This window comes from Falco rusticolus, chromosome 8 (genome assembly GCF_015220075.1).
Source record: "Falco rusticolus isolate bFalRus1 chromosome 8, bFalRus1.pri, whole genome shotgun sequence".
In the NCBI taxonomy this organism is placed as follows: domain Eukaryota; kingdom Metazoa; phylum Chordata; class Aves; order Falconiformes; family Falconidae; genus Falco; species Falco rusticolus.
In genome coordinates, this window is record NC_051194.1 from 20,620,007 (window position 1) to 20,641,915 (window position 21,909).

The 21,909-nt window shown below is 52.8% G+C and overlaps 1 protein-coding gene across 6 annotated transcripts in view; it reads right to left on the minus strand.

The window, feature by feature from the left end:
- LOC119152920 (protocadherin alpha-C2-like) overlaps positions 1 to 21,316 on the minus strand; it is a 97,424-nt gene extending 76,108 nt beyond the window's left edge. For 3 of the 6 annotated variants that reach the window (XR_005105980.1, XM_037398718.1, XM_037398714.1), the window contains exon 1: positions 18,447 to 21,316. Coding sequence is in view for 4 of the 6 variants with exons in the window: in XM_037398718.1 (XP_037254615.1) it covers positions 18,447 to 20,900 (2,454 nt within the window). In the remaining 2 variants the exon portion in view is untranslated. Of the gene's footprint in view, positions 1 to 2,996; positions 5,231 to 11,959; positions 18,294 to 18,446 lie in introns of those variants that run through there. The other 3 variants (XR_005105981.1, XM_037398713.1, XM_037398717.1) reach the window with 3 other exon arrangements.
- Positions 21,317 to 21,909: the final 593 nt, after the last annotated feature.

Below are 21,909 nucleotides of genomic sequence, written 5' to 3' on the forward strand. Positions count from 1 at the left end.
ATGAAAGAACTGCAGCAATGCATGGCCACATCCAAATCCCAGAAATACTCAATGTACTGCTGCTTACTTTAATAACCCCGGTAGTACCTTTGTCTCTAATCAGCACAGTAGCATAGCTGTGTAACATGCTTGTCACTTATGCTACATTGCAGAAAGACAGAAAAATACTGAAAGAGATACAATTACAGTTTACTGTATCCCTATTATGGCCATACATAGTTCTATTTTTAGCTCTAACCTAAATAGAAGATGTAAAAGCACAAAACAGTCTCATTAATCTGCATATGTAAAAATCATTCAAGCCTATCATTTAATTCAGTAGCAAAAAACAATCAAGAACAAAGAAATGAATGTCCTTTTTGAAAATACATTTGATTTCTGGAATATCAATTAACTTCTGATACGTGTAGACTTTTTCTATCTTTCACGTACCAAAACCTGCAATCTCCCCCTCAATTAAAAAAGGTAAATAAAAATCAGGGATATTTAAGTTCTGCTAAAATTGTAATTTTGGAGTAATATCCAGTCCCTTGAATTATAACTATGGAGTTGCTCACAGTGCCTTTTAAATATTTGATGCTTTCTTTTCATTACATTTATATTCTTAGGGAGCAATACAATGATCCCTCCTCTAAAGTTCAAAGGGTCACTCATGTTTATATTTTTAACTCCAAATGTGTCAGTCAAAAAGCACTCAAAGACAAAATTTAGTCAACACCCAAACCTGAATTTTATGTTTCACTGAAAATTCTATTGGCAAACACTGAAAAAATATAATGCGCTCATTTTAATATAAAATGAATGAAAATATTCTTCACTAATAGTGACTGTGATCTTTCTGCGTAACAATCACTAAGTTCATAGGGATTTGGATTTAAGCAGTAGTTTTCAAGAATGAGTGACAGATCTCTTTCCCAGCTCAGATGACTAGAAACTATCTTCCAAGCATCTCTTTAACATAATTATACTTTATTTTAAATCTTGGTGAATCTAAAGCATGTATACATGAAAGTACAGAAACTGCAGCTTCTGCCCACTCCTGATTATTTGAATAAGAATGCCACTTTAATAACTTACAAATTTTGCAAGAAATATGTAAATTGTATATATATGCATGTATGTGTGATACATATGTAGCTGATTCTCCAGTACACTAGCCACTGGAATCATCAGCACTAGATTAATAACAACTGGCATCATTTTATAAGGGTAGACAAGTTTTCACAGTCTCTGCCTCTGCTCCCCTACTCAGCCTAATTAACGCATAGCCTTTGGACTTTCCACATAGGTCACATCTATGGTTACCCATCTCTGCATGTTGGGAGCTAAAGAAATAAAATTGCCAAAGATGACATCTTGGATTTATTTTGCCCGCTATCAAAAGCTCCTAAGAAGGTGTCTCATATTTCAAGTTTAAAAAATCACCTGAATGACTGATATACAGTGAGATGTAACAAGATACATTTTAGTTGCTCTCACTACAGAGATTAGGGATACTTGTGCATTTTCATTATTATTCAGTCCATTAATATGTTGGTAATCTGAGTTTCAAGATATTGCTCAATAGGAACACAGAAATTAGTTGTTTTTTAAATCACCGTTGTTATGGAAGCTTTGTGTTTACCAAAGCGGGGGTGGGGGCTGGGTGGGGGTGGGGCTGGGAACAACCCACAAACCCATTTCACATTGCCAACAGATAAATCAGAGAAGGCATGATAAACTAAATGCATAGTCAAGAGCAAATTAGGGATCTTTTCTAGAACAAGGGAAAACTTACTAAAAATCACTACTTGGAAATTCCAGTTATAAAAGGAAGTGCTATATAGCTGAATATGTATTTTATTATCCAAAGAAGTTGCTGAAGCTACCCTTACATCAAGGTTCAAAAAGAGGCTGGCCATTTACATGTATTTAAAGGTACAATAATGATTTCAAAAATGAAAATAAATATAATGGTTACAGACTTAGGACAACCTCTAACAATTTTAAATTAGGATAAAAACAACTGCAGGAAGCAGATTACACCATGTCTGTCTAAGATGGGCTCTCATATTTTCTTTAGAAGCATTCGAAGTAGCTCTTCCTACAGACTACTGGCCTGGACAGAGCCAACAGTCGTTAGTTACTGTTATGTACACTAAGGAAATTTGACAGTTTGCAGGCAAAGCATCTCAAAACTTCATAAAAATATAAAGATGACTCACAGCACATATTAAAATACAACCAGTGTTATTCTGCATATAAGAAAACTGAATCTTGGACAAGTGACACAGCAACACCCGGTAAATCAGACCTGCAGACGTATCCCACTTGTAGCCCTGCACTGTGATCAAAAAAAGGTATTCTCTCCTGCAAAGTCACCCATCTCACTACTGATAAGAAACCAGCTTGGTTGGAGGCTCAGAAGAGAAATATTTTATATTCACAAGACCTGTGGATTGCCTGGAAAGAGAGATGAGCACTACAAATCACATTTCTGAAAGAGGTGCTGGATATTGAATTCCTGCTATTCCACTACAGGCTTACCCTGGGCACTGTAAACCTGTATCTCAGCTCAGCAAACTACTCACCACTCAGTGAAATGATCTCAGTAATGAGGCGGTGGTGGGGATAAAAAGATATTTTAAAAAATAAATCACAGTCTCCATTCAGTGTACATTAGAATCACCCATGGATTAGACACTTAAATGGACTCTCATCATGCCCCTACTTCACCATCTGAAGACAATGGCATGGCTTGCAAGATAGTTTTCACTTACATCTTCTTTACCTTCAGTTATGTCTGAAGGTCATAAATATTCATGGAGAAAAAAGTATTTTGTCATCCCATGACTATATTTCACTCAAAAAGATATAAAAGAACCTGCAATTTCCTTCAGGTGCCATGAAATGATGCCTGCTCTCCTGCAAGTACCCTCTTCTGCACTGACAGCAACCCAGTGTAGACACAAGGCTATGTGCCTGGGAGGAAAAAAGTGAAAGGAAGATGTACTTACCACAAGGACAGCACTCAACCGATCACTTTGGACCCGCTGCACTTGGATGCAGGGTCCTGGCACTTGTAACCTTGAGCCACTGGGAACGTTCCCAGCATCACCATTTGGGATGCTGCTGTTACTAGGCCCAAGACCTACAGATGCCCTGTACAAGTAGGTATGAGTCAGTTTACCCATGCCAGTGACCTCCAGCATGTCCGGTGGGAGGTGGGAGCTAGGAAGCATGTGCACGCTATAGCAATACTTTTCATACTCATCAGCTGGGCAGCAGCAGCTGCTGCAGCAGCAAGTCCGGCAATGGCACAGCCGCACAATGGCAAGAAAGAGGAGGAACGCTGCAAAGATGCAAGAGACACAACCAAGGGAAACAATCAAGTAGATGTTTGTAGTGTTGAGCAGTGGTGGTGGCTCCCCGCTGTCATCAAAGTCTGGCAGTGCCTGGGGCAGGGTGTCAGCCAGCAGGATGCCCACTGTCACAGTAGAGGAAAGTGGTGGATCCCCATGGTCCCGCACCACCACAACCACCTTGTGTTTGAGGAAGTCAGTGGAGCGCATGGAGCGCATGGTGCGTAGCTCACCAGAGTGCGGTGCCAAGTGGAACAGAGTGGAGTCAGAGGAGTGGGCAAGGTGATAGGAAAGCCAGGCATTCTGCGCATTGTCCTCATCATCTGCCACCACTTTGGTCACCAGGTAGTCCTCATCAGCCAGGCGGGGCACAACTTCCACAGCTACTGAGCCGTTCTGGCTGATGGGGTACAGGATAGCTGGGGCATTGTCATTCTGGTCCAAGATGTAAACATTTACAGTTATGGCAGCACTCAGAGCTGGTGACCCATTGTCTTTGGCTTCCACTTGAAAGCAGAAGCTCCTAAGCTGCTCAAAGTCAAAGGCATGTTTTGCATAGATGCTCCCATTGGCCAAGCTCACAGACAAAAAGCTGGCCAGGGCACTGCCTGCAACTGTGGCATTCCTGAGCATGTAGGAGACGCGGCCATTCTCCCCCATATCACGGTCAGATGCTGAGACCTGGTAGAGGAAAGCACCAAGTGGATTGTTCTCCTCCATGAACACATCAAATGTGTCAGCGCTGAAGACAGGGGGGTTATCATTCACGTCAGAAATCTGTACCCAAATGGTCTTCTGAGTGGTGATGGGTGGAGAGCCCAAGTCTGTGGCTGTAATGGTGATGTTGTACCCACTGATCAGCTCTCGGTCCAGAAGCCCGCTGGTGATCAGGCTGTAGTAATTTTCAAGGGAAGGCTTTAACTGGAAGGGAAGGTTATCAGGGATCTGGCAGGTTACTTTCCCATTCTCCCCAGGGTCCTTATCCAAAATACTCAGCAGAGCTATCACTGTGCCAGGCACAGCATCCTCAGGAACAGGACTGGAAAGGGATGTAATTGTTATCTCTGGGCCATGATTGTTCACATCAGTGATTTCCACCAGCAACTTAGCTGTGCTGGACAAGCCAAATGCCCCGTTATCCCTTGCCTCAATAAGCATCTCAAGGAATGATCTCTGAACAGCTAAAACACCATTGACTGTCACCTCCCCAGTGTGCGGGTGAATTAAGAACATTTGCCGGAGATCAGCAGAAGTAGCATTGCTAAGTGAATACCTGATCTCTCCATTTGGACCTTCATCCAAGTCCGTGGCATGCACTTGCACTACCAAAGTGCCACTGGGGGAGTTTTCCAAAATACTCGCCCTGTAGACAGAGTGCTCAAATTTTGGTGCATTGTCATTGGTATCCAGCACAGTCACAATGACTGGGACATCACTGGACTTTAGAGGATCCCCACCATCCTTGGCTGTAAGGACAAGTCTGTGAGTAGCTTGCTGCTCCCTGTCTAAGGCTTTCTTCAGCACCAATTCAGGATATTTACTCCCGTCCCCACGTGTCTGCATTTCCAAATGGAAATATTCATCAGGGCTCAGAGTATAGTTCTGGACACTGTTCGTCCCTTCGTCGAGATCTTGGGCGCTGGGGAGTGTAAACCGTGCCCCCGGTGACAGGAACTCAGGCACATTTATATGATATTCACTTAAGGGAAAGGTGGGGGAGTTGTCATTTATGTCCAAGACTTTAAATTCCATCCTATAAAGCTCTAGAGGGTTTTCTAACACGAGTTCATAATTCAGAAGACAGACAGACTTTAATTCACAAAGCTGCTCTCTGTCTATGCGCTCACTAACAGACAAAGCCCCCGTGCTTGCATTTATATTAAAATATTGCTTACTTGAACCGGTGATCATGCGAAATTTCCGAGCTGAAAGTGTAGCTGCGTTTATTCCTAAATCCTTCTCTATGTTCCCAACAGACGCTCCACGCTCTGTTTCTTCGGCGATGGAATACACTACTTTCCCGTTCGCGGTGCAGCAGATAAGGCAGAAGACCATTAAATAGACCCGCATTCTTCCTCCCCTGGCTCAACTCCCTGCAGACCGGCTCAGCAGGAACATAATCCAGAATTTCAGCAAACACCCGAAGTTCCCAGCGCGACGCGAACGGGCAGCACCGGTGCGCGCCGGCGGCAAGGTGACAAGTTCGCTGCCGGCGCGGGAGGCGGCCCGGCGGTTCCGCCGGCGCAGTGCGGGGAGAGGCGGCCGGTCTGTGCCCGGCGCTGGCGCTGCCCGGCGCTGGCCCTGGCGCTGCCCGGCGCCACCCAGAGGCCGCCATCTACGCCGCCGGGGAGGGGCTGCGCTCCCCCTGCCGCTGCCGCCCCGCCGGCCAGCGGCTGCTCCCGCCAGCTTTTTTTTTTTTTTTTTTTTTTTAACGCGCCGACGGAGATGAGGTGGGACCCCGGGTGGCCGAATTGGCAGCATGGATGCGCTCCCGCGAAGGGGAGATGCAGAGCTGAGCCCCCTCCCTCCCTCCACTCCTTGCAGGAGAGGATGCGCTGCCGCACGCTGTCAGTGTACCGCGGCGGAAGAGAAACACGTATGAGAAGTGACAGGCATCGGCTAAACATGGGTCAGCACAGTCCAGGCATGCTCCGGCTGGGCATAACGTTTCCCCAGAGGGGTTTTAAGAGCACAATTAAAGGAGGCAGAAAGAAAAAAAAAAAAGGAAGCGAGAAGTTGGGGGGGGGGGGGGGGCAGGGAAGGAAAAGAAACAGTCTCTTTCCTGCTTCCCCTTCTGGACAAGGTAAATTAACACGAATTATTGGAGAGCAGGATCTCTCCTCTGACAGCGCCCAATCAGTTCACCCGCAGCCACAGATGAGCTCCCATCCAGCCCACCAAAGCAGGATGGGGATGGCTCGGGTGGGCGGGAGAAAGTGAGAGGCTGCATTAGCCAAATTACCTTATAGAGAAGTAAATATAGGTGCCAGAGAGGTCTTGCATTTAGGACATGTCCAGGAACTGTGGGGAGAGACGAGCTGATACCACAGAGACAGCAGATTACAAGTGAAAAAAAGAAAACAAAATTCAAAATCAAAGCTCTCAGCTTCCCCGACTTTCTGCACTGAGGGTACAGTTAGCAACTACCCTCTAAGCAGGTGGGAGAGAGCAGAAAGCATTTCAAAATGTCCTGCTGGAAAACCTTCCTGAAATGACCTTCGGCAGCAATTTACACAGATGGGCCTCAAGCCCTGACAACCCCTCCGGTCTCCTCTGTTTCCAGTTTCCTTCTGTGAGAGTTTATTATCATGAGATCCTGATCAGTCAAAAGCAATAGGCTACAAATGTGTGACAAGGACAGATCTTAACCCTTCTTGAGCTCATTGTGTTTCTTTATGCTGCTGAGAGTTTCCAGGCAAGTGAAAAAGAACATTTCAATTATACATAGTATCAGGGCTTTTAAAATTGGAGAAAATCAGGAGCACATCCAAAAGTTTTACATTTCCCTACCTGTAAAATTGATACATCAGTCTTTATCCTCACAACTCAGCAAAAGCTCCCAGTGAGGTTTGTATCCTGCCCACACCAGAGCAAGCCTTGGTCAGCCCTAGCACCAATATCAATGGATATTATGATTTTTTTAAACTCCAAGCGCCCCTGGCAGTACCTGAATATTGCATTTCATTTCTACTGCATTGACGTTACCACACCCATGGGGGGGGGGGGGGGGGGGCGGGGCAGGGGGCAGGGGCCTGAATGCAGGAACTGTAGAGGGGGTGTGCACCTACCTTAATTCACACACTACGTAAATTTGTACCGTTGCACACAGTATGCAATATAAGTATTTATAGTATGCTGTTTTTCTTTCTTGTTAACTGCAGAAATCCCCAGTTCCCCCTGAGTCAGCATAAAATTGTCATCCAGACTCCCCCTACTCCAAATTTGCCCTGGACTCCTGCCAAGATATGATGTCATCTACAATACATGATTAAGTTCCTAGTTTTACTGTTCTGTAGTGATGCACAGTCATTTTAAACACACTGAACAATGCAGTGACACCTATTAAAGTCACAGCAAAGACTGATAAATTTCCCCGAGTGTTGGCCTACAGCAAACATAAATCCATCTGTCTGGGAAAGTTCAGCCAGCTAGGTGTTGTGTCCCAGGTGCACACACAGATTCTACTCACCCATCTGGGACTGGGTTTGCATTGAAGAAACTCAAGAATTTTGGGCCTAAGATCCTCCTTCTGAACAGGTAAACCAACCCAAAGGCAGATTTTCTTTAAATCTTAGTATTAGAATAACAATCTGTGGATATGCCTACAGGTGCCTGAAATACCAGCACTGCTAGCAGAAAATCGTTAGTGAACAATTTTCAGAAATATCTGGCAGCCTACACTGATGTTGTCTTTAATTCTCTCATTTACTACCCATTTACCATCAAAATAACTTCTTCAGCTTTCTGCTACATCTCTTTAATTCTCTACTATTGCCTAATGTTTATTTACATGGCTCTAAAGGAACTTACCTTCAATTCTCTTCCTTTTTATCAACACTTTTAAACCTTCCACAACACTACTTCAGTATTTTAGCATTCCTTGTCCTATTGTCCTTTTCCACACTCTGCAGTCAGCTTCACCCACAAGAACATGTGTGTTGCTGGCATCATCTCAACACCCACCTCCTACTGCACTGCATGAGTGCCTGATCCACACACTGCTCAGGTAGACAGCTCTGGGCACAGCCAAAATCCAGTGCTTAGTAATATTAAATATCCAGGGTCAGTCACACCACAGCCACTCCTGCTGTGAAGGCAGTAACACCATTGTGCCACGGGGGAAGAATCCAGTCTTGCCCTTTGTGTGAAGCCACTGCTCTGCTCAGCAGAGTCCCAGGCCTGTTCCTCTCTACCTGTTCATGCTCTGCCTCCCACATCCATCTCCCCTGGGAGTCTCAAGGGTACCTTGCAATGCAGTTTCTCCACTTTCAGTCTTGCTTGGTTGGTGCTCCACCCAACTCCTCTTTTCAGGGTCTCCAATCTCAAAGGTCTCCTCTCCACCTGAAGTCACTTACTCTAATTATGTTATTTGCACATCAGTCATATTAAATGCCTTTAATGCAGACACGTCCCTTGGTATCACAGCAGACAAGGTAACCGCTGTTTAAAACCCCACCTCTTTGATCTCATATTTGCTTTCACTTTACCAGACTGTTCCTTCCCTTGGCTTCACCCATTCTTAAAGCCGTTTTGATCCGAGTTGCTGAGGAATTCATCTTTTCGCAATCCAGAGGGCATGGTCCAAGACCTCTGTGGTCTCACTCACCGTTACACAACCCCTCTCCAGCATGCCTCTCTCCACAATGTGCTCACAAAGAGCTTCCTCCACATCCCTCTGCCCTACAGGCCGTTGCAGTGCTGCATTTATACCTCCTCAGAACCCCGAGCATCCCTTAGGTACTCTTTCTGCCACCCCGTCTTATATTTTCAGTCAATCATCTGGCAATAAGACGGCATTAGTCCAGCCATGCAGTCGTGGTCGCAGCATTGGTAGTGGCCAGAAGAAACTGTTAAGCCAGCAAAGGCAAAAAAATAAAGGTGAATAGTAAACGGCGTTATTTCGGAGCTGTGAAGCACACAGCTGCACCACACGAAGGACCGCTCGTGTTTGAACAGCATCATCTACGTCAGCGATGACTCTGAGGCGCCGCTCCCGCGGGCGAGGCCAAGCGCAGACGCGGAGCGGTGCCTGCCGCGGAGGTCGGCGGACACGTCCCGCCCCGTACGAAGGCTGGGAAAGCCCCACGGGCGCCCACCAACCATGAGGGGACGCCCACTGGTGCTCGGTTAGGACACGGCGCTTCAGCGGGGGACGGCAGAAGGGACTGAATCCGTGCGGGGGAGCAGACTGAGCGACAGCCCTGCGGTTTCTCCTCCGAGGGGAGCCGATGAGCTCTCCACGGCGGCAGCTGTCCCCGGAGCGATGGGCAGCCTCAGCCCTCATCTCCGGCTGCAGGGAGCCCGTGGAAAGCTCGTACACTGACGGGAGCCGGACAGTGGAATGAGGAAGACCAGAGCTCCTCCTCGGAACGAGCCCAAATCGCCAGCACGGAGCAGCCGACGGAGGTGCAGGGACCTTGCGATCGCCTTTCGCACATGGACTCCTCCGGGCAGGAATGAGCGCAAGGACGGTGGCACCCCCAGTGACCCGAAACACCGGGCTCTTCCCGCTGGGGACCCGGCGTAGCAGCCAGCCCGCGCTATCCCATGTGGAGCCCCCCCGGGAGATCCCCCTCCGCGGGCTCACCCTCAGCCCCGCGTCTCCCCCAGCGAGAGGAGCGGGCAGAGCAGCTCTGCTGTCGCCCGCGGGGCCAGGCTGATCCGCTGTTCCCGCACTCTCCCCGCCGCTCCCCGCAGAGGCAGGCTGTGCCTGCTGACAGAGCAGGCAGTGTTGTCAAGATGCCCTTCAATAAGCCACGAGAGCTCGCAGCTGCTATGTGGGGACAGCGAGAGCGGAGGTGACTAAAAGGAGCCCGGAAGAACGATATCATCCACAGAGGATTTCTAGATTTCAGCGAATCCCGAGAAAATCGTCATTGCCCACATCAAGCCACAGACATACGGATTCACAACGTGCTATTCAGTATATCGCAGGCACGAACGCATCGTTTGAACGCGGGGGCATTGATTGGTCTATTTAGCCCCGGTCAGAGATCATCGGGCATGACAAGATGCGGAGGCAGGACACCAGCAGGTACAGAGGACCAGTCCCGCTCGTGCGGCAGAGCAGCTCCGAGCTGAACACGGCGTCTCCCGCAGCTCCTGTTGCCACGCCGGGCATTTCCCTGCCTGTAAAATCCCCGGTTCTGAGGCTGCAAAACAGCTCCCGGCCACCGCGGCGCTGCGGGCGCTGCTCCACCGCCCCTGCCGCTCCCGGAGCCGCCCCGCAGCGCGCCCGGCTGCAAGCCCTGACTCACCTAGTTCTGTGGATCAGCGGGAGATAAACCACAACTAGGATTGTTTCAAAACACACACGGAGTTTTCAACTTTCTTTAATGGTTTTCAGTACACCTGTAAGAACCGTTCTTGTCAATCGGAGCCAACGATCTGCGATTTTATTTTTTTAATCCTCTTCCTTCGTTTAAAACGCTTCTATTAGTACAAAACCCAATAAAACGTACGTTATCAAAATAAATATACTGCATTATAGATATCACTTTGCCATAAAGCTATAGTAGTTATCCAAAAGGGTGCCCTTGGTGAATTGAACACATAGCATGAGAAAGAAAAAATACAGAAGTACTGCTTGTTCTTACTACTCCTGCATCCCTACAGTTTTCGGGTTTAGGCTATAATGAAAATTAAACCAGATATAAGAGATCTTCGCTTTTCCCTGTAAAGTTGTATCCAGTTTCTAACATCAAACAAGGAACTCTAAACGTGACCCTAACAGCTCATCTCAAAGAGTGCTCTGGAGCTGATCTCGGTGAAAAGAAAGTCGACTCAAAGCCATCAGTGCATGGACAGGATCAGTTCCTTCAATAACGCTGTTAAAACAGCGGGGCAAGTAAGCAACCACTCCCCACATAGGGAAATCAGTGTGGAAACCAGTATCGAAATCCCCTTTCCAGCTGAACTTCTGTTTCCCTGCTCCTTCTACTCTACTGTTGGGAGAACCAAAAGTTTTAAACGTACCATATTTAGACTATTCAATACTTCATATAGAAGCTCTGCCTTCTATTTTTCCCTTAAACCCTCTTCCTCCCTCTCTCGACTCTCACCGACTTTCCACAACACGTTTCTGGGGTGGATGGGGTAGAACGGACGCGACAACACTACAAAGAGAGAGGGACCGGGTCACAGAGAAGCACAATGACATCGAGGAGGGATCCTCCCTCAAACAGTTATAAACTTTTCCATGAAGCATCCTGTATCTCACTCCACTTTCCCCCACACTTTCACCGGACTTCCAGAGGCAGAACAGTATTCCTGACCTCCGCTAACGTTTCTCCTCACCACACCCCATACTGTCACATCACGTCTTTCAGTTTCTGATAACTGGCGACACCCACCAATAGGCGAGCTACTCAATCAATAAAACCCGAGCAAGATTTTGCGCACATGAACACGGTAGTCAACAAAACAAACTTAACCACACCTCGTTTCAGAGATACGTAGTACCCTAATTACAGTCTTCCTGAGGGAGCTACAAAACTCCTGGATACACCCCGGCTGTTTTCACGAGTTTTGTGACACTAAAAAAAGGGAAATAACAGATCCGTCAACACCTACTAATGCCACTTGAGGCTAAGTGTGTGCAAGGGTAGTATCTTACAACGCTAAGAATGAGTTTAACCATAACGTCCTACGCAAGAACAAAGAAAAGGAGATATGAAAATTTTGTGAGGCATCCAGGTATTCAAACAATTAAATTCCTAGGGCGCACACACGAGTCTAACATGGCTAGATCAAACAGAGGTAAAAGACTAAGGCTTCCTTGAACAATCATAACCACATTATTAAAAAAAGGCGCATTAATAAATAGATGATCCGTGACAAGAATCAGGAAAACACAACTACCAAAGAGAGAGGGGGGAAACACTTCCGAATGCACTTACCATGCCAGAAGCAAATAGGGAGACAGACGGCTCCTTCCCGGCACAACCGCTTTCTGATGCGGGGCCGGGCGGCGGCGGGAAGTTGGGGCTGAAAACCATCAGGTCGCTCTTGCCCGCGCCGTCCGTCACGCACAGGCTCCGGCTCTGGCGCTGCGAGTACGACCAGCTCCCCACCTCGCTGGCGCACACCAGCGTCGCCGGCCCGGGCCCCGACAGCACGGCCGCCCGCGGCGCCCACCGCGACGCCCCGTACAGCACCACGGCCAGCAGGAACAGGCTCGACACCGCGCAGATGGCCACCACCAGCCACACGTTCGTCGACGCCGACGCCGCCGACGCCGCGTCGCCCTCCGCGCCCGCCGCCGCACGCAGCCCCGGCCCCGGCCCCGACGAGCCCGCGGCCGCCAGCGCCGCCTCGGCGCCCTCCACCAGCGACACGCTCAGCGTGGCCGTGACCGAGCGCGCCGGCTCCCCGTGGTCCCGCACCACGATGACCAGCCGCTGCCGCGGGCCGTCCGCCTCCTCCAGCGCCCGCGCCGTGCTCACCTCGCCGCTGTACAGCCCCACGCGGAACGGGCCCTTCCCCCGCGGCTCCCACAGCTCGTAGCGCAGCCACGCGTTGTAGCCCGAGTCCGCGTCCACCGCGCGGATCTTCGCCACCACCTGCCCCGCCGGCGCCCCCCACGCCGCCCACGCCCACAGCGCCCCCGAGCCCGGCCCCGACGCCGCCTCGCCCGCGGCCCCGGGGCCCGGCCCGCCGCCGGCAGGAGGCAGCAGCGCCGGCGCGTTGTCGTTCTCGTCCACCACGAAGAGCTGCACCGTCGCGTTGCCGCACAGCGGCGGCTCCCCCGCGTCCACCGCCCGCACCTCGAACTGCAGCACCTGCAGCTCCTCGTAGTCCAGCGGCTGCAGCGCCCACAGCCGACCGCTCTCCGCGTCCACCGACACGTAGCTCGACGCCGACCGCCACACCCCGCCCGACACCGCGCCGCCGCCGCCCTCCGCCACCGAGTAGCTCACGCGCCCGTTGCCCGCCTCGTCCGGGTCCCGCGCCCACAGCCGCGCCAGCTCCGCGCCCGCCGCGTTGTTCTCCCGCGCCAGCACCGTGTACACGGCCTGCGCGAACGCCGGCGCGTTGTCGTTCACGTCCGACACCGGCACGCGCACCCCGCGGCTGGCGCGCAGCGGCGGCGCCCCGCCGTCCTCCGCCCGCACCTCCACCTCGTACTCCGCCACCCGCTCGCGGTCCAGCGCCTCCCGCAGCACCAGCGAGTACGAGCCCGCGAACGTCGCCACCAGCCCGAACGGCGACGCCGGCCACACCGCGCACCGCACGCGACCGTTCGCCCCCGAGTCCCGGTCCGACACGCTCAGCAGCGCCACCACCGTCCCCACCGCCGCGTCCTCCGGCACCGGCACCGACAGCGACGTCACCCACACCTCCGGCGCGTTGTCGTTCACGTCCAGCACCTCCACCACCACCTTGCAGTGACCCGACAGCGGGGGGGAGCCTTTGTCTCTCGCTTCTACCGTTATCTCGTAAGTATCCATTTCTTCGTAGTCTAATTTTCCTCGAAGTCTGATTTCTCCTCTGTTTTCGTCGATAGTGAGCATTTCTTTAACTTTTGTCGTGACGTGCCTACCAAATAAATACATAATATTACTATTGAACCCTTCGTCCAAATCCGTGGCACTGAGTGTGAGTAACACAGAACCAGGTTCTGAACCCTCTAAGACTTCCACTTTATATACCGACTGGTTGAACTGGGGCGCGTTGTCGTTGGTGTCCAGCACCGAAATCACCAGCTCCACCGTGCCCGTCAGCGGCGGCCGGCCCCCATCACTCGCCGTCAGCACCAGACGGTGCACAGCCACCGACTCGCGGTCCAGCGGTTTCGTTAAAACAAGAGCCAGAGACGCGCTCTGGTCCTTATTCCCCTGATGTTCAAGAGAGAAGTGCTCGGTGGGGCTGAGCGCATAGGAGAGCTGCGCGTTGGCTCCGGTATCTGCATCCGACGCGCCCTCCAGCGGGAACCGGGACCCCGGCACCGAAGATTCCGCGATGTTAAGGGCTTCTTCGTTGACAGGGAAGAGCGGGGCGTTGTCGTTGATGTCGGTGACCTCCAGCTCCACGTGGAAGACGCGCAGCGGCCGCTCCACCAGCACCTCCAGGCGCAGGGCGCACGGCGCGCTCTTCCCGCACAGCTCCTCCCGGTCCAGCCGCGAGCTCACCACCAGCGCCCCGCTCGCCCCGCTCACCTCCACGCTCGCCCGCCGGCCCTGCGCCACCAGCCGCAGCCGCCGCGCCTCCGCCTCGCCCGCCTCCAGGCCCAGGTCCTGCGCCAGGCGGCCCACCACCGTCCCGGCCTTGGCTTCCTCCGGCACCGAGTAGCGCACCTGCCCGCCGCCCAGCGCCCAGGCCGCCTGCAGCACCAGCACCCGCACCGCGGGCGCCCACCACACGCCCATCGCGCCCGCCGCCCTTCCCGAACGAGCCCCGCTGCTGCCCGCCGCCGCCCGGCTGCACGCCTTAAGGCCTCCCCGGCAGGCGCGGGGCGCTGCAGCCGCTCTCCGCCGCACCGTGCCTCCCGCTAACGGCAGCTGTCACAGCAGCTCGGGGCGGAGCTGCCGCCCTCCCGCCGACTCGCAGCCAACAGCGACATCTGGTGTCCGAGCTCGGCCCGCAGCGGCGCTCCGCGGCTGGAAAGCCGGGCCATGGCTCCGCCCGCTCGAATGACAGGCTCCGCCATTCCCCTTCAAAATAGTCCCCTTCGTCGGAAACGGTGGTAGGCCCTTCTCTTCTCTCGCCGTTTTTTTCCTCTCTCTTCTCTCTTTTCTCTCCTGTCTGTGCCTCGCTTCGTTTTTCACCCTTTTCTCCCATCTCGCTTTGCTTATCTCTGTCTTCTGTGTCCTCTTCCTTTTCTCTCTTCTCTCCTTTCCCTTCTCATTTCGCTTTTATATCTCTTATCTCTCTCTCCTTCTTTTCTTTCCTCTCCCTTCTGCTTTGCTTTTCTCTCTCTTCTCTCTCCTTTCGCTTCACTTTTCTCTTCTTCCTTCTCTCTCATAAAGGCACTTTAGTAAATATGTATTTCCCAAAACGTTTCCAAATACCTACATTAATCCAGGAATCACACCTGGGCAAGGTCTTCACCAAAAAAAGCCTGCCCCACTTCTGATCTTCTGACTTCCTCTTCCTTACACGTTGATGAGAAGGCAATAACTCAGTTTCTTAATTTATTTCTTTCTTTGCAAAGAGAGTTCAGATGCTTTCACTAGAGATGATCTTGAGATTCGCTAGAGATCATTTGATCTTCCATCCATGGAAAGTACTCGGGTCTCCAGAAGACATAGATTCACACAGAATTTCTTGTGCCTAGTGCAGCAATTTGCTAAATTTCCTACTTTTTCATTACTTTGTCACAGTGATGTTGCTGAGCAATCACACACATTCTCCTTGGGTTTGATAAAGTAAATAATAGAGCGAGGCCAGAATGGTTTTGCCTTTTGAAGTACAGGTCCAACCTGAGAAACCATCGATGCATACAAATTCCAAAGATTTTCAATTCATCAGTGACTCCCTAACTCTACGTGTCAGTCTAAACATAATTCACATGGCACAAATCCTCTCTGAAGGGTGAAATAGCTCAGGGAACCTGCGCACTCTAGTAGTCTTTTTGTGTCTTGGTAAAGTATTTCTAGTATGTTTTATTCCTCACTCATACCTGCACAATGAATGACATGTTCTTTCTTACCTTTTGGGGCAGGTAGGCACTCACAGGACAGCAAAACAATGTTCCCACTACTGATGGAGATGAGTCACTGCAGCATACGGTACAGTCATCCACCCATGATATAACTGAAGCCAAAACAAAAGTGTTGCACCACTGCTCTGGCAAGGTACAGTCTTACATGTTCCCAGGCTCCACCTCCATCCACTGACATAAACAGATCAGGGACCCTTCTCTACACAACTACAGGCACTTGCTGTTACCCTGTCATGCAGGCCAGGCAGCAACACAAACCAGATGATTTCACCCAGTAGTGAGTTGCTGGTTCTACCACAGAAGCATCAATGATGCAACAGGATGTCAAAACAAAATTAAGATACCAAATGCTAAAAAAATCTAGGTAGGTGTGTTGACAGGTCATCTTTAATCACACATGATGCTATTTTAACAGTTGTCTTGATTTATTTCCAGGTCTCCGTTGTCAGGGCCGAGCTCAAGGATCACTATTCACCATGTCAGGGAAGCAGGGCTGGAAAAACAAATAGGTTTTGTCCAGCCTCTCAGATCCCTCCTGTATTGCCAGCATTTCTCTTTCAACTTCTATGAAGATGGAAACAGAAATTGCACCTGAAGCCTCACAGCATTCTCTCGAGGTAAACCTCATCTTAAGTGACTGTAAGATGGTGAACCACAGTGATCGCAAGATCCAAAAAAGTCTGAAATCAAATAGTCAACACTATTTGGTTGCATGACTCTTGCTCACAATTACTGATATATCTCCTGAGAAAGGCAAGCTAAGCCACGCTATCCACAGGGGACTCAGGAGTTTCAGGTGTCATCCCAGTTCATAGTCACATGAGCATCATAAAGCATATACAACATGAGACACGAAGTAACAGTTTATTTTAAAAAGCACGCTCAGGAAGGGGCGGGGGAGGGGTGTGGAGAAAAAGAAAGAAATGCAAAGCCTACCACTGCAAGGTACATAGAAGTAGCAGAGTCAGGAATTGTAGGTGAGGTGCCTCTACAAATATATTCGCCCACTAAAAAGAAGTCCTCTAGCAACACATCTTGCCTAATATAGCACTGTGGCTGCACGATTTTCACACCTACCTTGGTTCATGCTCTTCTGCTGTTAAGTACTTTGTGTTAGAAACTACATTTACATCATACTCAGAACGAGGCAACATGAAATGCTTCTACTATCTTTTCCATGTCCATAGTAATTCTGTAGAACTTCACAAACAAAAAAAAAAATATATACCACACCAGGTGAAGAGAGAACATGGAGTACCAACTGTGAGACCTTGCAGGATCTCCCTTTCAAAGGAATATAAAAAAGAAGGACAGACTTCTGATTAAGGAAAGAATGGAAACCAGCACTTCACAGCAGGCAAAAGCAAAGAGTTCACTACAACTGTCCTTCGTGCAAGATAGGAAAACGCACAAAACTGAAGACAGTCGATACAAAATGAAAAAAGGGTGAAAGAGGCACTTAGAGTTGTGATTAACTACACAGATGGCACGAAAACTAAACCTGATAATATCAGCAACATCATAAGGTCAACACTGCAGTCGGTCAGAGATCTTTGCCAGGAGCCACACCATTTAATAACTCATTAAAACATCACAAAAAAAGTAATGGAGAGTGATGTAACAAAGGCTACAGGAAACATTACCCTACCGAGCAGAGTTCAAATACAGGTCTGTGGGACTAACTGCAGAAAGAGTTGATGACCTCGAAGAACTAGGTGGGAAAATGGCAAAAGACTTTCCATACAGCACACTGCAAAACTGAGCAAGTGAGGGAAAAAATGCAGCTTCAACAGAGACAATGACTGACTCTGAAATGATGCATTTGGCAGAGGGAAGACAGTGACATCAATGTATCAGCTCCATTCTTGTGCCAATCAAAAGGGTAAGACTGTGAAACCACAGAAAAAAACTTCATTTCATCGAGCTTAGTGGAAACAGAAGGTTCACCAACACGTTGAATATTTATTGTAGGTCCGCCCCTTCTCAAGACAGTGAGAAGAAGACAGGACACCAGGACAAGTTTCAGAGGTGGACAGCAGGATAAACAAAGATTTAAGACAGCTTCTGTTTGATGAGCATTTTTTCATGTTAAAAAATATAAAAATATAAGGGAATTCAACAGAGAGCTTCAAAGCAGAAGAATGTACTATGAAGTACTATGAAGTATGACAGGGAATAAAGACATGAAAAAACTAGATGGGATAACACAGCAAGAAAACCCACCCAACAGCAAGATGTCCACTTGTGAGGATGAGTTTGGACTGGAGAGTTCCACACATCCTTTAAACCACAACTTCTGTTCTCATCTCCTTATTCAAGTAAGGCTTCTCTACAAAAAGATACGAGGTGCTAACGAAAAGAGCAACCTACCCTGTCACACCACAGACACATATAAAAGAGTAAATGTTCATGTGAAGCTACTAGCACCGAGGACGTGACACTATAGAAAAGGGCTGCAGAACGACTCCAAGCAGTTCTAACCCTCAGGAAAAGCAAAAAGAGGCATAAAAAAACCTGTAGGGGTGTAAAAATTACAGAACTAAGAAAACAGCAGTGAAAACTGCAGTCCGAAGTTACAGAGTAAAGACCGCCTAGTACCGATTGCGCTCAGGCACTGGGGGCTGAGCCCGGCCACCGCCACCGCCGGCCAGGGGGGCGGGCGACAAGGGCGACAGAGGGGCAGGGGCGTCGCGGGAAGGGGCGGGGAAGGGGGGGGCACTGACCGTGTCCAGCAGAGCGGGCGGCTCCGGCTGCGTCTCCTTCGCCGCGGGGCCGGGCGGCGGCGGGAAGTTGGGGCTGAAAACCATCAGGTCGCTCTTGCCCGCGCCGTCCGTCACGCACAGGCTCCGGCTCTGGCGCTGCGAGTACGACCAGCTCCCCACCTCGCTGGCGCACACCAGCGTCGCCGGCCCGGGCCCCGACAGCACGGCCGCCCGCGGCGCCCACCGCGACGCCCCGTACAGCACCACGGCCAGCAGGAACAGGCTCGACACCGCGCAGATGGCCACCACCAGCCACACGTTCGTCGACGCCGACGCCGCCGACGCCGCGTCGCCCTCCGCGCCCGCCGCCGCACGCAGCCCCGGCCCCGGCCCCGACGAGCCCGCGGCCGCCAGCGCCGCCTCGGTGCCCTCCACCAGCGACACGCTCAGCGTGGCCGTGACCGAGCGCGCCGGCTCCCCGTGGTCCCGCACCACGATGACCAGCCGCTGCCGCGGGCCGTCCGCCTCCTCCAGCGCCCGCGCCGTGCTCACCTCGCCGCTGTACAGCCCCACGCGGAACGGGCCCTTCCCCCGCGGCTCCCACAGCTCGTAGCGCAGCCACGCGTTGTAGCCCGAGTCCGCGTCCACCGCGCGGATCTTCGCCACCACCTGCCCCGCCGGCGCCCCCCACGCCGCCCACGCCCACAGCGCCCCCGAGCCCGGCCCCGACGCCGCCTCGCCCGCGGCCCCGGGGCCCGGCCCGCCGCCGGCAGGAGGCAGCAGCGCCGGCGCGTTGTCGTTCTCGTCCACCACGAAGAGCTGCACCGTCGCGTTGCCGCACAGCGGCGGCTCCCCCGCGTCCACCGCCCGCACCTCGAACTGCAGCACCTGCAGCTCCTCGTAGTCCAGCGGCTGCAGCGCCCACAGCCGACCGCTCTCCGCGTCCACCGACACGTAGCTCGACGCCGACCGCCACACCCCGCCCGACACCGCGCCGCCGCCGCCCTCCGCCACCGAGTAGCTCACGCGCCCGTTGCCCGCCTCGTCCGGGTCCCGCGCCCACAGCCGCGCCAGCTCCGCGCCCGCCGCGTTGTTCTCCCGCGCCAGCACCGTGTACACGGCCTGCGCGAACGCCGGCGCGTTGTCGTTCACGTCCGACACCGGCACGCGCACCCCGCGGCTGGCGCGCAGCGGCGGCGCCCCGCCGTCCTCCGCCCGCACCTCCACCTCGTACTCCGCCACCCGCTCCCGGTCCAGCGCCTCCCGCAGCACCAGCGAGTACGAGCCCGCGAACGTCGCCACCAGCCCGAACGGCGACGCCGGCCACACCGCGCACCGCACGCGACCGTTCGCCCCCGAGTCCCGGTCCGACACGCTCAGCAGCGCCACCACCGTCCCCACCGCCGCGTCCTCCGGCACCGGCACCGACAGCGACGTCACCCACACCTCCGGCGCGTTGTCGTTCACGTCCAGCACCTCTACCACCACCTTGCAGTGACCCGACAGCGGAGGGTTGCCCTGATCTGTCGCATCCACTTGCAGGCGATACAGAGCAACATCCTCAAAGTCTAAGTCACCTCTAACATGGATCTCTCCGCTGTTTCTGTCGATCCCGAAAACCTCTGTTCCATCTTGAGGGAACAGAGTCCGGAGATAATACCAGACGTTCCTGTTCGTACCCTCGTCCAAATCGACGGCGTTCAGCTTGATCACTGAAGTTCCGCTTTCAGTGTTTTCCGGCAGCTGCACTTTATACACCGACTGGTTGAACTGGGGTGTGTTGTCGTTCACGTCCAGCACCGAAATCACCAGCTCCACCGTGCCCGTCAGCGGCGGCCGGCCCCCGTCACTCGCCGTCAGCACCAGACGGTGCACAGCCACCGACTCGCGGTCCAGCGGTTTCCTGAGTGCCAGGAACAGGGACTCACCGTCCTCATCGGCTTTTTGCAAATCCAAGGCGAAGTGCTCGTTGGGGCTGAGCGCATAGGAGAGCTGCGCGTTGGCTCCGGTATCTGCATCCGACGCGCCCTCCAGCGGGAACCGGGACCCAGGAGGGGAGTTCTCCGATAAACTGAGGTTTTTGCGGGCGGCGGGGAAGAGCGGGGCGTTGTCGTTGATGTCGGTGACCTCCAGCTCCACGTGGAAGACGCGCAGCGGCCGCTCCACCAGCACCTCCAGGCGCAGGGCGCACGGCGCGCTCTTCCCGCACAGCTCCTCCCGGTCCAGCCGCGAGCTCACCACCAGCGCCCCGCTCGCCCCGCTCACCTCCACGCTCGCCCGCCGGCCCTGCGCCACCAGCCGCAGCCGCCGCGCCTCCGCCTCGCCCGCCTCCAGGCCCAGGTCCTGCGCCAGGCGGCCCACCACCGTCCCGGCCTTGGCTTCCTCCGGCACCGAGTAGCGCACCTGCCCGCCGCCCAGCGCCCAGGCCGCCTGCAGCACCAGCACCCGCACCGCGGGCGCCCACCACACGCCCATCGCTCCCGCCGCCCTTCCCGCACGGGCCCCGCACGGCTCCCCGCCGCCGCCCGGACGCGCCGGCTCTGCTGACCGCACCGCGCCGCGCCGCGCCGCCCCCCCCGCGCTCACAGCCGGGCTCTCCGCCGCACCGGGGCGGAGCCGACGCGCCGCTCCGCCGCCGTTCCTGAGCCTGCAGCGACACCGTGTGCTGCTCCGCCGCCTCGCACGCTCCCCGACAGCGACCGCGGACCCGCGCCGGCCACCTCCCCGCTCGCTCGGCTGCTCCTCCCGCCTCTTCCTCTTGCTGTCCTTCTCCTCACTGCCTGCCTTTGGCTTGCATGCCTGCCTTCCTCCTCTTCCTCCTCTTTCTGCCGCTTCATTTCGTACGGTCCCCTTCTTTCTTCCCACAATTCCTTTTCTTCCCTTCTCTTGCCTCGTTCTTTCTTCTCTTTCTGCTCTTTTCTCCTTCCGCCTCTTCCGCCTCCTCCTTCTCTCCCTTATCCTTTTCGTTCTTGCCTTCCGTGCCCTTTCCTTTACTCCCCTTTCCCTTCTTTTTCCACCATGCCCCCTCCTTTACCCCACGTGGCACATCGCCAGTCCCCTCACCGCCGCTGGAGACCCTCAATGCCGGGGCCATCAGCGCTAATTGCGGGCCATCAGCGCTAATTACCGGCCACCGGTGCCGGAGAGAGGGACACTAACCAAGGCGGAGGCTGTTAAGGACCGAAGCCGTGCAGCGTCTACAGGTGATGTCGTCCTGTGCTGGACATCTTCTCATCAGCCCTTCCCTTCTTCCTTGCCTTTTACTCCCATAGTTTCCTTCCTTCTCTTTCACCTTCCTTCTACTATACTCATACAATATAACATCGGCGCGCCCTGGTCATCTGCTTTATGGTTACCTCATCATTCTCGTCTTTGTCGTCTTCCTTCATTAATTCCTCTCTTTCTCTCTTCCACTCTTTCCTCCTTTCGTTATCTCTCCCTTTATCTCCCTCCCCGCCTTTCTGTGTCCAGCAATCCAGAGCGA